Source organism: Anser brachyrhynchus (genome assembly GCF_964034855.1).
Source record: "Anser brachyrhynchus genome assembly, chromosome: Z".
In the NCBI taxonomy this organism is placed as follows: Eukaryota; Metazoa; Chordata; class Aves; order Anseriformes; family Anatidae; genus Anser; species Anser brachyrhynchus.
This window is the reverse complement of record NC_137697.1, coordinates 8,818,842-8,838,358: the sequence shown is the minus strand read 5'-3', so window position 1 is coordinate 8,838,358 and position 19,517 is coordinate 8,818,842. Positions and strand designations below refer to the sequence as shown.

The following is a 19,517-nucleotide window of genomic DNA, read 5'->3' as shown; positions in this document are numbered from 1 at the left end:
ACAAGTGCTTGAAGAAAAATGGCCCCTGAAATTAATTTCAAAACTTAGGTTTATGTTAATGAAGTCTTTTACATAAGTTAGTCTCCCATATATATTGTCTTCTCAATTTTTGTGTAATAATTGGTAATAAGCAAAACTTACAATTAATAGCATTTCATATTTCCAATCTCTATATGCAACTTGCATTTTAAAACGTAACTTTTCCAAGTACCAAGACATTGTATGAAAGAACACAGAAGAGCCTAAGAGGGAACAATGCCACTTGTTTGGGGTGGGGATATGAATCTCAGCTTTCATTTCTCAGTGTTCAGAAATTTAAATTTAGCCACTCTCCGCATTCTGGGACTTCTACACTAATAAATTGTCATACACTTTCATTTGACATTAAAAATGAAAACAGACTACAGATAAATTTTTTTTGGCCACATGAGCCATTACCTGACTACTGGACTCTTCTTTGCTGATGACTAGTATATTCAGTCTTGCTGTTATTCTACAGAGGCCAAGCTTACTTCCCTTACATTCCCTCTCTGAGCATTTGATAGATGATGTTCCAGTGGTTTTAATATGAACTGAGGCTTTGGATTTACATCTTTTATGTATCACCAGCTTACTTTCTTATCATTCTCAAGTCACCCTGGGTCACTGCAGTAACTACATGGATAAAACATCCTACATTAGACGCATATGTAGGAAGGAAAGCTGTTTCTTTCTGGCCTAGCTCAAACAACCCTCAAACTCTTGTGCTAAATTGAATAAAACACACTGTTACTCCATAATAAAACTGCTTTCTTTCTTGTTCTTGGATAGCCGTATCATTGTAACTACAATCGTATAGACTCACAGCTTAATTCTATTTTGGATGAAGAGCTAAAAGAAAAAAGAGGGTATGAAAGTACCTCCCCACTGTACAAAGATGTTTGGAAAACAAACACCCTTTAAAAATAGTTAAGTACTACTAGAGTATAGCACTCAAGCACTACAGTGCAAAGGGACACGTCACCTGTGAGTGATGAACAGCTTACAGGTTGAAGCTGTAAACTTTCAAATATCAGTGTGCAAATTTAACAATATCCTTTCCACTGCTATTTTACTTAAAATGTTCCACTATGTTCTTTATATGGTGCACGGAGTCCTTGGTAATCCAAGTCCCTCACCCACTGGCTTCACACTCCTCCATATAATTCTGTGCCCAAGACAGGTTTAAGAATGGAAGAGGAAACACAGGCAATGGCAGCCCTTTTCTCAAGGAGGAATTTAAGGCATTGGGAAAATACATCTGCTCTTAAGACAGAAGTTCCACTTTTATCTTGATACTGTATCATCAGCTGAAAAACACATAGCCAAGATGAATGCTGACCGAAAATAATCTTAGTAGTCCATTTACTTCAGTGGCTTTCATCTTTGCTATCCCACTCTATATTAAAGTTTGTGGAAGTGTATACAGCTATATCTTTTAAGCAGGATATAGACCCTCTATCATTTATTTAACCTCACCTTTTGACTACATACATGAAGGGACAACACATGAGATCAGCACACCCACACAGATGGACAGCAGGAGACTCAGATCCCTCACTACCACTGCCCAAGAGACTTACAGGAGCCCACAGGATTCTCTGCTGCAGAGGATCTGGCAGGAGGGAGACCTAGTGCCAGGAAGAATTATAGAATCATAGAGTATCCCAAGTTGGAAGGGACCCATAAGGATCATCGAGTCCAAATCCTGGCACCACACAGGTCTACCCAAAAATTCAGACCATGTGACTAAGTGCACAGTCCAAATGCTTCTTAATCTCTGACAGGCTTAGTGCAGTGACTACCTCCCTGGGGAGCCTGTTCCAGTGTGTGACAATCCTCTCAGTGAAGAACCTCTTCCTGATGTCTAGCCTAAACCGCCCCTGCCTCAGCTTGGCACCATTCCCGCTGGTCCTATCACTGGTGACTAAAGAGAATAGATCGGCTCCTTCCCCTCCATTCCCCCTCATGAGGAATTATGTCCTGTACCATTCCATAGAACCTGCTTGAACACATCTTTCAAAATAATTTTTCTTTATCTACCCTAACAATGACACAAAGGGAAGGTTCCCAGACTCTGGAAGATTCTGAAAAAGGAGGGGCTCAGTCTCCCTGTTAACATTCCAGTCTTCAGCTCTGGCCTTCCCCTGTACTCTGCTCTGGTTAAGCCGCACCTCGAATACCATGTTCACCTTTAGGCCCCTCACCACAGGAAGGACATCAAGGGCCTGGAACATGTCCAGAGAAGGGCTATGAAGCTGGTGAAGGGCCTGGAACACAAGTCCTGTGAGGAGCGGCTGAGGGAACTGGGGCTGTTTAGTCTAGAGAAGAAGAGGCTCAGGGGAGACCTTACTGCTCTCTACAACTGCCTGAAAGGAAGGTGTGGGGAGCTGGGGGTCGGTCTCTTCTCACAGGTAACTAGTGATAGGACTAGAGGGAATGGCCTCAAGTTGTGCTGAGGGGGAGTTAGGTTGGAAATTAGGAGTCATTTCCTCTCAGAAAGAGCAGTCAGGCATTGGAACGGGTTGCCAAGGGAGGTGGTGGAGTCACCACCGTACCTGGGGGTGTTTAAAGAGAGGTTGGACGTGGTGCTTAGGGACATGGTTTAGTGGGTGACATTGGTGGTTGGGGGATGGTTGGACCAGATATCTTGGAGGTCTTTTCCAACCTTAATGATTCTATGATTCTAAATGGGACCCATCAGGCTGGTTGGTCAGAGAAAAGCCTGGACAAAGCAACTGAGTAATTCCACCATATATTGGAGGTTATCGCTGCCCCCAGCTAAGCCCCACAGATTCAAAAAGGATTTTGTAATAGTACAAAACACTCTTAGAAGCAAGAAATATTTTTTGATGCAGGGAAGAGATTTCCAAAGAGCATGCTGAAGGACCCAGGCAGAGAGCAGGGAATACAGCCAACACATCCCCTCCAAAAACTGCCAAGAAGCATCAGAACTTGCATTACCTTAGTGTGAATGATTACCTCAAGCTATCCAATTGCTGCAGCAACTATATCACAAGTTATTTTGTTCCTTATTGCTATTAACTGACTTCTCATCTTTATAAATTCATAAAAGGAACCTAGAAAGGTCTAGTTTTGAAAGATGCTTTACGAATAATACAGCATTACTCAGAGTAACGTGGAGCAAGATCAGCAATTGAAATAAATGCAGTTCTGCACAAAGAAACTCACTTTTATGAATGAAAGTTGTGAGGGAATTACTTTTCCAAAATAGAATTTCACTATCGTTGCTTCTGAACATAGGCATTGAAATTTAAGCTAACTCAATATATTGTATTAAAAAGTTAAGGTGTTTTGCACAGATGCAAAACACAGATTTTGTTTTGTTTTGTTTTAATTACTACTGTTAATCTTTCGAATTAGAAATCTATGGTTGATGCACTTTCCTAGCTGTGTATATCAATCAATTTAAAAACTGAGCCATGGGGCCTCACCTAGGAAAAAAGAGCATTAAATAAAATAAAGTTACACCTCAGAATTTTTCTTCTCATAAAAGAAATACTCCCATTTAAGCAATATAATACAAACAAGATCTTTGCAGAGAACAAGCAAAACAAATGCCATGATTTCTAGCTGATTTTTGACTATAGGTACAACAAGATCTGTTTTTATCTTGCACTAACATTTTTAGCCTTTACCGCTGAAAACATCCCAGGAAGCTACTCTTGTTTTGCTTCTTTAAAGCAACTTAATCACAAAAAAAAAACAGGCTGCTGATGCTTTAGCTTTTAATATAAAACTGTTGCTTAGAAGATAATAAATGTTGCTTAGTAGATAATAAAACAGTAAGTATATTTAAGAAACCTTTATTTGACGAAAACAAGACTTCAGTAAGTTGAAGAAAAAAAGGTCTCATCCTTTCCTTATGTTCATTCTTAATGTACCCACAGATCAAAAAGAAACTCCAAATTTCAAGTTAACTGTTCACATTTTCTTGCACAAAAGCACTCACCTAAAATGGGTGAAAATGTTGAGCAACTGAAAAGTTCATTTACCAGAAACAAATGTGAGACTTTCCACTATTTGCTTTTTGTCGAATTTACCCTTTGCTTAGAAGAAAATTCAACCCAAAGATTTTGATAACATATCCCTGCACATAAACTGAGAAATAACATCCTTATTTAGATGTTTAGGTAAATGAACGAGTCTGCATTGCCTAGTGCCCTGCATACATTGTAATGTCAGATAAATTGCTGGCCCTCATTTTTCCATATTGCAATGTACTGTTGCAAAAATTATTTATGGAAAGTAACTTTAGCTTTTCCCAGAAATAAGAGGAACCTGATCAAGCATCCAAGCCCATGAACCAAAGGCAGTTTCAGACTTTCAGTGAAGAAGGTTGATTGCTCTGACAAATTAGGTAACTTTGACACATGTAGTAAGAAGAATTTATTATCTTTCAAAAGTGAACTAATTAAATCATACACTCCTAAATCTGCAGACAAACCATGGTAATTTTGATGAACAAATGTACGACCAAATTAGTAGGTTTGGTGAAGTTTATTGTTATTGTTAAGAACTAGATGTGCAATATGTGATGTTCACTTTTGTTACCCAGAGAAGACTTGAGAACTATGAGCACAAGAACCAGAATATTTACCTTAGTGGCAAATATACGAGTAGGAAATAACCCAAGCAGCTTCTAGGCAAAATGATGTGCTGAAAATATCTCCTATCATACTGGTACCAGATCAACACAAGAAAGGACTCCAGTGTGCAGCTGCTGAATTTATCCAACATTTATCCAATTTATCCAAGCTTTCGAAAAACTAACACCAAAACCAAAGACCCCAGAGAGTATGTACAATGCCAATATGCATCCCAGCATACTTTTCAGGAGAGGACAGATACAATGTTCCAAAAATGATCAATTCTGGTGCAAAGCATGCTAAAGAACTGAGACCTTTCTAGGCTATTAAATTTAGCTCATTATATATAATTTGTTTTTGGCTTTTGACTAAATGATGCCTGGAGTATTTTTCAAATTGTGATCCTGTTTACAAGAACGTAATGAAAGAGAAAAAAGACTTAGGGCTAACAGATTCTTGGTAAACCCAGCACATCTTTAAATACTTCTAATGCCATGAGGAACAGCCAGCTGCACTTCCAGTCTAGTCAAGCTGGAAAGCACTGGCCACTATTGTATCAGGCAACATGAAAACAGAAAGACTGTAGAATTCTTATGAAAGTGATACAGTTTTTCTAAAAATCCAGTTAACTTTAGAGTTTATGAGAAGCTTCAAAGTCTTCAGCTCAGAAGAATTATGAAAAACTCCTTGCTGTAAACCATGAAACATTGTCCTTTGCTTCTCTGAAATGCTGTATAACTTACAAGAGAACTTGAGAGAAAATTATATTTTGCTCAATGCACCTAGCATCACATGCAACTTGCAAGATGCTTAGTGGTTTATTATTCCCTTGTGCTAACGCAGCTTCTACCAGGAACTCCAAGACAGTGATCCCAAATTTCAGATCTGTGGAATTAGGGACTTTCACAATGGTAATCTTTATGTCCTATACATGAAGGATTTCACCAAGTGTTTAAAATTAATACTCCCTTTTTGTCCAGTTTTCAGCTGTACTAGAAAATATTGGTGAGTAGCTCCGCTGTGCTGTCAAGAAAACTGTGAGAAGAGGTACAAGTTGGCGCAATGAGCCAACACAATGTGGATACAGTTTTTCATCATGGAATATTCACCTTCTTGTCATTCCTATGTAGAAGATGAACATCTAATCGATCACTCAGCTTGACAAGCAACACAGTTTCCAGCAGTGCTAGAACTCAGAGATGAAGCAGCATGTTACCCAAAGCCATAGAGTGTTACACTGCTATAGCTTATCAGTGACTACAAACTGTAGTTATTATAGGTTCTAAAAATGTCATTTGAATTAAAAAATAGCAACCAAGTGCATAGGCATAGAACACAGGAAAATCTAGAAGCATTGTTTTAGCTCTACGACATGAAGATGATTGAGCTGCAGTGAAATTTTTAGTTGCTCCTGTAAAAAATGGATGAAGAACACCTCTGAAGAAATAGTAAATCTTCATTCAAATTTCAGAACACAGCAGCAGAGAATGCAATGTATTTAGGAAGACTTGCACTGGGCAATCAAAACCTGTCTTCACAGTTGTATTGTAGAGATAACGAAATCCTATAATAACAATCTACACAATGAAGGAGCAGGATGTGGTATTCGATTTTTTTTTTTTAAACACAAACTTTTTTAGATGATACTTGAAGACCCAAATGGCATTTCTGCACAAGTCTTAAAAACACACACTCTTTTGCCCTAAACTGAAACTGACATTACATATGTACTGTTGATTTCGGGAAGCCAAACATATAATAAACCACTTCAGCCATCTCCTTACGCAGAGTTACATTAATCATATCTATTTCGTACTTTATTAATTTTTTTTCTTGTCCAGAATACATTAACTGTGAAACTGGTAACAGCTCCCATCAGCTCCCATATATCTGACCAGTCTAGCTATAAGAAGCAGCAGAGAAGGTATTCACTGAAGCTCTGAAAAGGAAGGACAGCACACGCAACCTCACAATCACAAACTTGAGTTCCATGGATCTCTTACAATATATATTTGCATTAAAACCAGGATAAATGGCATTCACAGACATTAAAACCACAAGAAAGAAGTGTTATAAATTCATTCTGACCTTTACAAAACAGGCCAGCATAAGACCCCTTAAAAAAAAACAACCACTAGGACGGTATTTCCACAGCTTTCCTCTGAGACGGAGTGCACCTTTCAGAAAAGTGTTCAAAGATTGTAAGAGAGAAAAATGTTATTTCTCCCTTGTAAATGTCAAAAGGGACTGTCAGGATGATTCAATCATTAACAGTCACGCACTATGGCTACCCCTCCTATTCATTTAATAGCTTATAAAATTCCAAACCTGTCTGTAAAATATGGTAAAAATATTTTAAGTGTTTTTACAGAATAATGAAGGCACATGCACAATAAAGACATGACTTTCAAATTTAAAATTTATTAAAACTATATATAAAGTTATATAGATTTCTGGTTTACAAAACATTCACCTTAGCTTAAAACAAGTGATTTTCCTGAGTTTTATAATGAATTGGCACTAGTCCCTTAAGACAGAATGACTATATAAATGATGTTTTGAACTAGCTGAACTAATCCTCTTTTAAACCAGATTTAAGCTGAATCACAGCAATGATGTTGAATGTGATAATACCAGAAGAAGATATTTTCTTGTGGAAGGGATGGATGACAAAGGAAAAACAAAGGACAAGAAATAAAAGCAAGTAAGAGAAGGAAAGAAAAATCAAAATATACTAAGCTATATGAAGTAAGAGGGATGGGAGAAGAAGTGAAACAGTGATGCTAAAGGCAACACCAGAAAAGGTTTGCTACAATCTAATAAGAAATAAGGGATGAACTAAATAAAGAATGCTTATGAATAGTACTTTTTCTAGTGAATTAAAATGTTTATAACTAAAAATGGCAGAGTAAAGCAGTGAACACTATTTCTCTGAACTGGAGTGAGGACATTGTGGAACTCACTTGAATACTTTCTGTATCAGTCTGCTGTTTTTTGATAAGTAGACTTCAGCTTATAAAAAGATAGCTTTATGTATTAGGACCCATTTCAGACACTGGAGTTGACGTAATTATTTAGCATAAAATATCCTAGGAAGTAAGTTATCAGGAAGTTGGGCAAAAAGCATAAAACTAAAAATACACGTGAAAAATATGAAGTTCAAAGACACTTTCTACAAAATACACGTCTGAAAATTCAAAATTTGACTTGAAAGAAAATGTAGTTACAATATTATTCTCTCCACGAAACCTATTTCTAGTATCTTTGTAAGAATCTTATTCTGGATACAATAGCAGAGACTGACAACACATTATTATTTTTTTTTCCTGGAAAATAAGTCCCAAGTTATTGCAGAATATGTAAGAAACATGTATGACTTCTCAAAACATGAAATATACAAACTTTCCAGAAAGGTTATAAACCTAAGCTTGAAATGAATGCACTGCTCATGTGTACTACAGCTACTAGAGTCATGGCAATTGGACAAGTCCTTTAATCCTTTATGCATTACTAAAACATATTATTAAATAACCACATACTCTAGGCTACAAAGTCTACTTCGGAAACATTTTAGAAAGCATGTACGCACTGTATATAGCTCTGAGGGAGCTAGAACACCTTTAAAAAGTACTAATTCTCTGCACATAGAATTGTATGAATTCATAGCTTATCCTTTTGAGGACAGCACTGAATTCCATCTCTATCAAAAACATACAGGTTTCATGCAAAATCTTTAGACAGCAAAAAAGTATCATAATTTTATGTCCAACTTCAGATAGCTATTACTGTTAGCAATGGACATCTTGCCTGTTCCGAAACTCAGAAGGAAGAAGGGAAATGTTCATATTTTCAGGATTAAGAGAAAATATTGCACAAGGAGGTTCATATTTTACCAAAAAACATGTAATACTCATACTGAATTAAGTCTTTAAAAGTCAATACAATCAAGTTAGTAGAAAACAGATTTAGCACAATAAATTCTTTATACAAAAATCAGTCTGTACCCATGCACATAATCCATTATACATTCACAAAGTTGATTTCCACATCACTTATCTACATTATTTCTTAACTTTGCAAAACATTTTAATCTCAAATTCATGAGCAATGTTATACCTGTAACTGCATTCATAAATAATCCTGCATACAGCTGCAATCCTCCCCCCTGCCACTTGTTCTATTTTTGAGACATGACAACTCTGTAAACACAACTATGTAAGAAATGGAAATGCTTTAAATACTAAACATTAAAAAAGTAACCCTGACCAGTTAGTAACATTTATTTCACAATGCGAGATGACCTACTTCAGTTTGAAATCAAAGAAACCAAAATTATAGCACAAAGAAGAAAAGTGATCATATAAGAAGTGATGAATCTGTAGAAGCAACAACCAAATATTAAACCTACAAACTATACTGAAAAATATCCTGTCCATATTACTAACTTAAAAATGTCAGCTAGTTGTTTACCAGTTCCATTCCTCTTTCCACCTACAGTAGACCTTAGAGACAACGTCTAAATTCTCCTAAAGACAAAACCTTTTTGTAAGTTTGTTACACAGCGTAAAGTGTGGAGGCTCTCCAAAAGTGTGTTGTATTTGTACTGTAAAAGGCAGGTCATATTTTTTAACTCTTGTTATGGTTTATTGTAGAACATTTCTTGGAAAACCACAGTTCAGTCCTCATTAGAAATGTAGAAGAATAATCTTAGGGCTTGCCTAAGTAGTATTTTCCACCACTCCAGCTATGGATTTATTTACAATAGTATCAGTCCCTTATACAGACACACTTAAAACCAGTTTAAGTAATACATTTATCAGTCAACGTTTAACTAGGTAAGTTCCCAGACTAACTAATGTAGCCGAAGTACAGTTTAAAACCATTTAAGTGTCCCCACATTAGGTACTTGCACCAGAGTAAATAAATCATTTCACTTACACTGGAGGAAGATTTTCAGTAACAAGCTCTTAAATGAGTTTCAAAATCACCGTATAAGCAAGCATATCAAACTTTTCTGTTTAATTTCTAACCACAGGATTAGCAAATCTAAAAGAAAAGGAGTGTACAAGCTATAATGCAATTAACAAAAATAATCTTACCTTTATTAGATTTGGATGACTTGTTCTTGTTAGGTTTAAAACAAGAGCCCCTTGATTTATCTTCTCTATCCTTAATAAATTTCTGCACATCATCCAAAGAAAGCTTCTGAAGGACAACTACAGGCTTAGCTCCTTTATTTAGATCTTCAACTAGCCCAATCTTCTCTACTTTGTCCTTATGTTCACCTTTGAATTCAGTTTTCCTTGACTCCTGAGTGACATTGCCATCTTTATCACGCTTGATTTTTGGAATGACAAAATGTTTTAATGCGCCAGATCTTGCCCCCAACAAATAACTGGGAAACTCTGCTTTATTGTCAGCATGTGCTTTATTACTATCTACTTTACTCTTATTACCATCTGTCCTTCGTTCATCCTTGCTGTTAGGTGATTTAAAACCAGGTTTATCAGGTCTTGATTTACTAGAATCTCCTTTACCTTCCTGTTTAATACGAGGGCTGTCAGGCCTTGATTTCTGATCCCCAGAAGAAAACCTTTCCCTCGATTCACCAGACTCATGTCTATGTTTCCTTTCAAATTTCTCAGTTTTTGAACCATCAGATTTAATACCATGCTTAGAATCATGCTCATTTTTGTTTGAGGATCTCAAATACTCAGGCCTTCTAATCTTGGATGGATCTCCTCTGAATCTCTCTGACTCACCCCTCTCCTCAGACTTTTGTTTTAGGCTATCATAGTCACGCCTTGGTGTATCAGAAACTGAACGCCCATCAGGCCTTTGTTTTGCTGGATCTGGTCTACTTTCAGGTTTTATCCTTGAAGGATCAGATTTCACATCAGGCTTATGCCTGGATATTTCAATTTTCTTATCTGACAATGGTTTACTGGAGTCCCTCCTATTATCATGCCTATGTTTTGGCGTTTCGGGCCTGCCTTCACTCTTCTGTTGTTTTGGTGTTTCAGGCCTGCCTTCATTCTTCTGTTGTTTTGGTGTTTCAGGCCTGCCTTCACTCTTCTGTTTGGGCGTTTCAGGCCTCTGTCGTATTTCCTGTTTGCCGTTATTTTGTTTTCCCTCATTTTGTTTCACCTCCATTTGCCTGCTCTCATTTTGTTTTGCCTCTGTCTGTCTGTTATCATTTTGTTTCAGTTCCAATTGTCTTTCATGTTTGCTTTCATATTTAACTTCTACTTGTTTGTTCTCATTGTGTTTACTTTCCAACCTTCTGCTCTCATTTTGCTGAAATTCCATTTGTCTGTTTTCATTTTGCTGGATATCTGCCTTTTGACCCTCAAAGTCTGTCTTTTTCCTAAAAATCTCCGGATGGTTTTCAGGTTTAAGTTTAAGAACTCCAACAGCGTCTTCTTGGGTAACACACATAAACCCATCATTATACTGCTTAATTTCTTCAGGCTTTTTGATGGCCTCCAAATCCTGAGTTACTGTTGCCTGAGAGTCCGCTCTTCCTGCTTGCTGAAGATCAATACTAACCATCAACGCTGGCCTGGCCCCATTTCCTGCAGAACCTGTCTCCTGAGAAGCTGGTCTACTTCCTCCAGTAGCACCCCCAGCCTCCTGTGGTTTATTTTCTTGTTTTCGCTTTTTCAGAGGTTTATCTGCAAATTAAAAGAGAAAAATCATAAATGATATATGTAGAAAGAGAATAGATATTCTAGCCAAAGTATCCACTCCCACAAATCAAACCCGCTCAGCATGTATGTGCACGCACAACAAAACTCATTGGATTTAAAAGCAAGAATAGAACTTGTCTGCCTAATATTTTTAACATATTCATCGACTACTGTTCATTGTCAGTCTACCACAGGTGCCAATTAATCATCTTTAAAAAACACCCTGAAAACACATGAAATCCAAGTTCCAGAAAAATTTCCAAAAGAACCATCTAATAAAGAAGCTGCAATGTATAATGGCAAAAAGAAGCAAACAAAAAATTTAAGGTTGAAGCAAAAGTCTGCAAAGACAAACTTCAAGTGCACCTTCGTAACTGCTTTTTGATGAATACTACTGTAAAATTTTCTCCTCTGCAGATTCAGCCTGCTTCATTGTACATGAAATGAGCAAGGATCTGCAATGATTAAGCCAAAGGTTCTTCTTGCATGGTTCAGTGCCTCAGCTGGACTTCATGCATAGTATTGCCAGGGATCACAGGACCAATGTACAAAAAAGGATTAAATTAACTCCAACACTCCATGCTTCTCTGTGAAGCAAAACAGTACACTAAGAGTTGGAGCTTATACCATAAGACATATATATTAGGTGGGGGTCCAATACACACTTAAAAGCTTGAGTAATTTCCCTTTGCAACCGTAACACTTCATGGATAAAATAAAAAGTCCAGTGATAATTTTACGTAGTGTCAAGAGCTTTCTTCTGCAATAATCCTTTCAGTTTGTACTAAAAAAATCATCAAGATTAGAATACAGAAAAATAAAAAGTGAGCCAACCACACACGTTGTAATTTGGTAGAATTCACAGAAATTAAAAGCACATGAAAATATCAAAAAGAATATGTTCTGTTCATTTCAACTATGGGCTATTTATTTTCCCAACATGGTACTATAACCTAAAATTAATTACTGCTGTTAAAACTAAAAGTCCTGCCTGCACTAAGGCTCATATTCTCATTTGTCAACTATCACTATGTAAATTGTTTAAAAACAAAAACAAACAATTACTTTCTCTGTAATCAGGGAATATGATTTTAAGTCTAAGGAATGACTACACATAGGTTAGAAATTCTGCTGTAGCTCTATTGTCAAAATGTCCAGACCACAAATACAATATAAGAAAAATAATTTATTTGGTGCCTATATTTGTGGTGCTCTATCACTAGAGGCAATTGGTTAGCTCTCTTTTTGGGAGCAGGTAAAGTGGTAAGGAAACAATCAAGGAAGAAATAAACAAACTCTAAGAGTAAAAAAACCTCTCAAATTGTAAACCAGAATTATAACACAATTTCTAATTTAATCTATTTGCAGAAGATTCTTTTTTCAGAACAATGAAAACTTTGAAGGATCATCTCTGAAATATTTGAAAAAAATAACATTACAACACAGAAACCAGTAGTGACATGGTCAATTCCAGTGATGTGAACAGGCTTTTTTTCTCATCATTCTCATTCTCAAATCTATTTGCACATCGCTAACTTTCTAAAACTCCAAAATTATATACAGTATTTAATGGCTAGACAACAGTAAAGATAGATATAAAAACTCTATGCAGAAAATGGTCAACTGCAAATGATAAACTTTTCAAAATTCAACAAAAACGTGTAGGAAAGCCTGTCAATTTTATGACAGGCATGAGAAGCAAAATAAATTTGCCACATGGAAGGTGAAGCTTTTTAGCACAGAGATTTTTACTTTTTCTGTAGAACAACAATTTTGGTATTCATATGAGAACTTATATAGATAAATTTCTCTATACCACTGATTAATTTTTTTTTTTTAAGCCTTCATGCATTGACAAAAAACCTTTTTCTCCCTATGACTGAGGCCTTTGACCTCACTAAACTTCACAGCAGGTGTCAGGAACGTGAGGAAGCAGAAGCCTCCGAACTGATAGGTTTCAAATTTGAATTTCCCTTTCCCTTTATTATTATTTTTAAATACACATGCATACACACACATCACTACCTTATTTCTCAATTAAAAACTCCACAAATTTTGAAACACAAATTAAGAAACTTGTGTTTCTTAAGTCAGTCTGTTTCTTCATTTTAACTCAGAAATATCAGCCACACCAAAAAAGTATCATATAGCTCAGATGGTGGATCTAACAGTAGCCTTTAAGACATTACTGTTACCAGTTATCTGCCCCATTCCTTTAACAGAGGTTATCACCTGTAGCAGAAGGGAACACACATTCACATTTCCACAAGTGTGTTTCATTGTCCAGAGCATCAGCTTTAGGCAATACTGAAGATGTTTTGCATTAACCTACCAGACTGAACAAGTCAGCTAAGAGCCAAGCAAATGTTTCCTTCTGCTACCCTTACTGTGGGAGCAAGGCAGATGGCCAGGAGCTGTGATGCCTTAAACTGCTGTAGCTGGATCAACCAAAACTCACCTTTCAGAGCCCTCATGCTGAGGGCTCCAAGATTAAACAACCAAAACAATTCAGGTAGGACCACTTTTCACTCTTGAACTTCCATAACTGACCAGGCTCAAAATGCTGCTCATCTTCCTCATCCAAAATGTCAACTTGTAAGTTGAGAACATATAGACAGATGATCACATCACAACTTGGCATATTCCCTCTAAACACAGAGCTCCTTTGATGGACCTTCTTCATTTCTCTTGACAACTGAATACTGACATTATAGTATGTTGTTATATCCACAACCTGTTGTGTTCTTATCTGAGAAGAAAAAGATGCCTTCAAAGTTTTCTCTTCCTAAAGGGCAAGGTGATTGCAGACAGAGTTACAGATTACTCACAGATTTCTTCGTATTTCCAGTGCATCTTGATGGTGAACTTCAGAACAAGACTTGGTCGTTACTGTTTTGCCTCTAAGAGATTTCTGGATCTAGGACAAAAAAGCTGGCCCAAGTATAGGAAAATATCATACTGAATTAGGGCAGAGAAGGTAGGATGAATACATAGTACCACCATCTTCATTGAGTATAATGAAAAAAAATCCATTGAATGAGCACAAAACCATTTTAAGTTGCCACAACTGCTGCAGAAATATGAAAGATGAAAAACACCATTGTTGGGCTTCAAGGGCTTCATCAAATCTTGGACTTGCTTTGAGCTATATAAGAATAATCAATAGAGTATTGAGGAGAGAATAATTAACCTCTGCAAACAGATTTCTTCATGTCTTCTCTTTTACAGTCAAATAGATGCAAGTTTGTATAAATCTACCTTGTTAAGGCAAGAGTCCCAGGACCCAACAGGGTCTTGACGAACATACGAACTTAAGAACTTTAAAAATATCCATTCAAATACACTTTGCATCCTCCAAGGCATAGTTATCCAATCTTCGTCCACTTCATTCCACAGACAGTTGACTTTCTTTTTATTATCAGGAACTAGGACTTCGTGAAAATATCAGAGCTAGGTTCAAAGCTTGCCACAATTCTGAACAGGTATGCTGACAAGCTCTTGAGACCAATCAAGTGTGATCAGGATCTTTTTCTCCAACTCTTTGCAACAGTTTTTCTAACAAAAGGAATATGTAGTTAGCCACAGAAGAGCTTTCTGACTGTATTTGAGACTGGGTATTCAAGTTTGTTTTCAGATTCTTTTCTTTCTAGAACTATTTTTTCTTTCCCCACCCATACTCCAAGAATGTAGATACTTCCAAAATGTTTCCTTGAGCAAATTTATGATGGTTCAGAGTACTGTCTGATCCCAGTTATTTTCCTATGTATGCATCTTTTTGGTTTGGCAAATCCATACAGATGTTCTCTTTACATGGCAGCATGCTCACCAAAATGCAATAAAACTTGGCAATCAAAGCAAGATTGTAAGCCACCTCATTCTAAAACATAGTAGAGATGATGTGTCAAATTAAATGAGTCATAGTGGTGCAAGGAACTAAACATTACAGGAACCACAAGTTTGAAATTAAAAAAAAAAAGTTAGCTGGATTTCCAAGTGGTTATGTCTCACCTGTCCTGTTATGAACAAGATTCCTGCAGATAGGTGTGACCTTCATCTTTGGAAATGTCTATGTGTCATCGTTTGGTGAGTACTTTCACGTTTAGAAATTGTTTAATTACTAAGGAACATTTGCATAAAAGCAAATTGCACTGGAGTAACCACAGATATCTCCAAATACATTTCTACTGAAACTACAAGTCAACCACATGAAGAACCTCCATCCTGAAAACAGGTGAAGTAGGAAGCTGAGCAAATGTTAGGGACAGAGGCTGGATGAGGGGATTTGGAATAAAGAAATTTCTCCATTCTTCCATTTAACATGAAATCTTTCCAAAGCAGCAGTCAGAACATCACTAATGATGAAGTCTCCAATGTTTCTGCTTCCTTCAAATCCAACAATTTTCTTAAGTACTAAATCAAACTCTCTCAGCAAATGAACAAAATAGGACAATAGCCTAAAATATTCTGAACTTCATGTTCTAGCAAATTGAAATGGGTCTTCTAAAAAATACCTGTGGAAAGGTAACAAGTCTAAAAAAAGAACCACTTGGATGCAGAGCTTTGTTTTAGCAGAATGGTAACATCCTACTCTTAATACTGTTTTGTAGACACTGAAATCCAGAAACTTCTGACTGATCTTGAAGAAACAACAGTTAAATTATCACTTCCCCATTTACACCATGTAAGGGATTCACTTGGAGACTTCAGATCACAGATGGTTAAATGAGTATGTACTCCTCTTCAGAACTACAAAGACGATTAATCCTCAACATTGAATTCTGGATGAACCATTTTGATGACTCCAGTAAAGACTACAATTTTTTTTTTCAAGCATAAAAATTTAGCCTTACATTCTTACATTTTAAATTCTCACATTCTTTAGAGATCACAGGGATATGCCTCCATTCATTTTAAATGCCACTGATTTGCATTATTTAAATCAACAATGAATGCATTTATTCCAAACATATCAGTCCTAAACGGTTATTATTTAATATCAAGCCTTCAATTTTTGAACAACTTCACAGACAAGTGAGCCAGAGGTCAATTACAACTTTATCTTATTTAGGTTACCATTCAAGACAGTTTTCAGCAAACAGCACACAACCATACTCTTAAAAAACATTTTTTTTTTTTTTTTTACTGACAACTGTTTCACTTTTCCTAGTTATTTTTCACAGATCTCTTCAAAGGTGCCCAAAAAACCTTGTCCCACCAACCAAAAGTGTTTTGCAGACCACAAGAACCTAAACCACTCAATGCAATCTGGCTATAAAGAAGTTTTAAATATGAAATTACTTTAATGGTACTGATGAATGACCTGACAATGGTGTGAGGGCACTCATTTTCTGTTTCTACTTCTTCATAAACATTCAGTGTTACTGACCATGAGTTTGCTTTCACCTTACCTCCCCCCTAAAAATTTGTTCCAAGAACCAAAAAATGAACAATTAAAGAGAACCCTTCCAATCAGTAGAAGAAATTCCCACAGAACTACTTCTTTGCCTTGAAGGAGAGACTGAGCAAACACAGGTCTGCAATTTTAGTCTCACTACTTGCTCCCTTACAGAAGAAACTAAAAGGGCTCAGGGATGATCTTGATATAGGAAGCCTTTCAGAACTGAACATAATTCCAAAGGCTCCAAAATTAACAGAGACCGAGGAACTTTCAGCTGCTATCATTCAGAGGAAGGGATTTCTGAGAAACTGTATGGAAACAGATGTTAATTTTTAGCAGCTCATCAAAAGACTTTATCAAATCTCTGGTCACTGTGCAAAGGAGAAAGCCCATCAGGAGGGACATGCAAACTCTTTCAGGACAAAACACAAAAAGATTAAAGCTGGCTCTGACATGCCTTACAGTGTAGCAAACTTCAGAATCTCCATTTTTGTAAAGTTTGGCTCATTTTCTTAAGTATGAAGATAATGTAATTAACATAGCTGGAGAATGAAATATGATCTTAGGAATCTTTCTGCTTAAGGATGTCTTGACTCATTATGCTCTGTCTACTACAATAACAGTGAAAAAACTAATACAGAAAATAAGAAGAATTGAACTGCAAAATAATATAATGAAGCATCTACTCTTCTTTAGAGACTGAAAACCATAACTTAAATTCCCTGAATTTATTTTTGCTTTTACAAATAATATTAATTTATGTATAAGGTAGGTTTTTCTCATACAGATGCTGGGTATTATGCATGTGATTGCTTTGTAACGAATTATAGTTTTCTAAACTCAGTTGTTAAAAAAAGAAAAACTGAGCAAAACCTGAAGTGCAATTACTTTTGAAATACACAGCAGAGCACTTAATTTCACAAGAAAGAAAAAAACAGGTTTAATGAAAAACTACTTATTTTATGTATCAAAGATTATGATGTTGAATTAGTTTTTATTAATCTGTATGAACAACAAACTTTAAAAGTGACCAAATGACTTTAAAATTTATTAGTGAACATTTTAAATCTCCCTTTCAGATGTTGACTTCATTCTGACATCATAAATTACATTCAAAAATATGTTCAGTTGACTAGATCCAGTAATACTTATGTAGTATGATCATGGAAAAAAACCTGCAGCATCATAGGTTGATGTCAGAGTGAACTAAGTGACTACAATCTATAAAAGTGCTGGGCTTGAACTCTTCTCAAGCTTTATTAATTATACATGCCATTTCTTTATCAAGAGTTAAATCCATCATAGAGAAACAACTATCTCAGAAGGAAATAAAGTCATTACTGTGTAAGTAATGTTAAAAATCCTCCCTTCCACCTAACAGGTGCAATCAAGGGCACATGCTATATGCAAATTACGTTTAATTTTATAATCTTAGTTTATGCTATAGATAAAATCAAAATAGACTTCCTATTCTGTGAATTTTCGCTTTCATGTTCATAAGAGCACCAAATAAAAATAAACACTTTTAAAAAAATATATAAATGCATGTTTCACTCAATCTGTTTTTCATTCTTTAAAAATATATATACATACAAAGTACTTTTTCCTACATTGATGGAAATTTTCCAACACCTTTTTGCAATTTCTCAAGATAGAAGAAGAATTTCTTCCTCTTCCATTTCTTAAACATGTCTGAACACAAAACAAAAGAAATCTCTTAACTATAGAAATTGAACTTGATAAACTGCTTTTTCTTTGGAGAGCCAGTTTCATCTATTGCTTAACACTGCAAAATGCAGACCTACCAAAAGTTTATATACACAAATCATATAATATCTAATTCTCACATTATCCTACTACATCAAGACACAATGATTTAAATTTTACACTGTTTCCTCTCACCTTCTTGTATTAGTCACTCTAAATTTCCGCAAGATTACTATACAAATACCTACACTTGTATCTCCAGTTTTAAGAAAATAAAAGCCCTATAATGCATTTTTGGAAATTAATGGTAATATACTGGTTATAATTACACATTCTGTCATTTCATTCATTGGCTACATAAAATTAGACATAAACAAACTATTAATTCTTAATAGTGTTCTAATATTTTTCTCTTCAGGAGACTTTGGGGGAGATGGGGAAAAGGGAGAAAGGGAGAGGACCTGGTTACGAACTTAAAAGGTAAGAGAAAAATGTTACTTACCTATAACTGTAGTTTTGATAGTTTTGCTCCGGCAGATTCACACTCTTGGGATGTGTGTCTCTGCTGCTATGGGCTTGGAACGAACTAAAAAAAGAAGGGCCCACAGCAGGCATCCAAATGCCCCCTAACTGATCCAATTATTGGAAATAAAGTTATTACAACTTCACTTCCTAATTCAAAGAATCCAGAGTAAGATTCCAAATAACTGGGTGAAGTGGATCCTCAGAGATAAAATACGTAGGGGAAAAAAACACAGATACGAGTAGGTTTGTCTCATTTAAAAAATGCTTCTAATGCTTTTAATGCTTTTCAGTTAAAAAAAAAAAAAAAAAAGCATTAGCCTCCCCAATAAAATGGTTAGTGATTAACGATTTCTTGACTATTCTCACAAACTCCAGAGAACAGCGCCTTTTACAAGTAAAACTCCTTAGACTCTTATGACTAGTGAATTATACAAAAACATATTTGAAGCGGCCTAAAATCTAACAGAGAACACAAAATAATACTATATATGGAATATCTCAAATAAATCTGAATTTTAAAAAATCTAAAGCAATTTGAAAAAGAGTCAATGAAAAAAGATGGTTTCCTTT

At 35.9% G+C, this 19,517-nt stretch overlaps 1 protein-coding gene across 7 annotated transcripts in view; it reads right to left on the bottom strand.

The window, feature by feature from the left end:
• NIPBL (NIPBL cohesin loading factor) overlaps positions 1–19,517 on the bottom strand; it is a 168,252-nt gene that overhangs the window by 51,186 nt on the left and 97,549 nt on the right. For 4 of the 7 annotated variants that reach the window (XM_080572858.1, XM_080572861.1, XM_080572860.1 and 1 more), the window contains one exon: positions 9,728–11,302. The exons of the other annotated variants lie outside the window; for them this stretch is intronic. In XM_080572858.1, the coding sequence (XP_080428984.1) occupies positions 9,728–11,302 (1,575 nt within the window). The remainder of the gene's footprint in view (positions 1–9,727; positions 11,303–19,517) is intronic. 7 annotated transcript variants of the gene reach the window in all.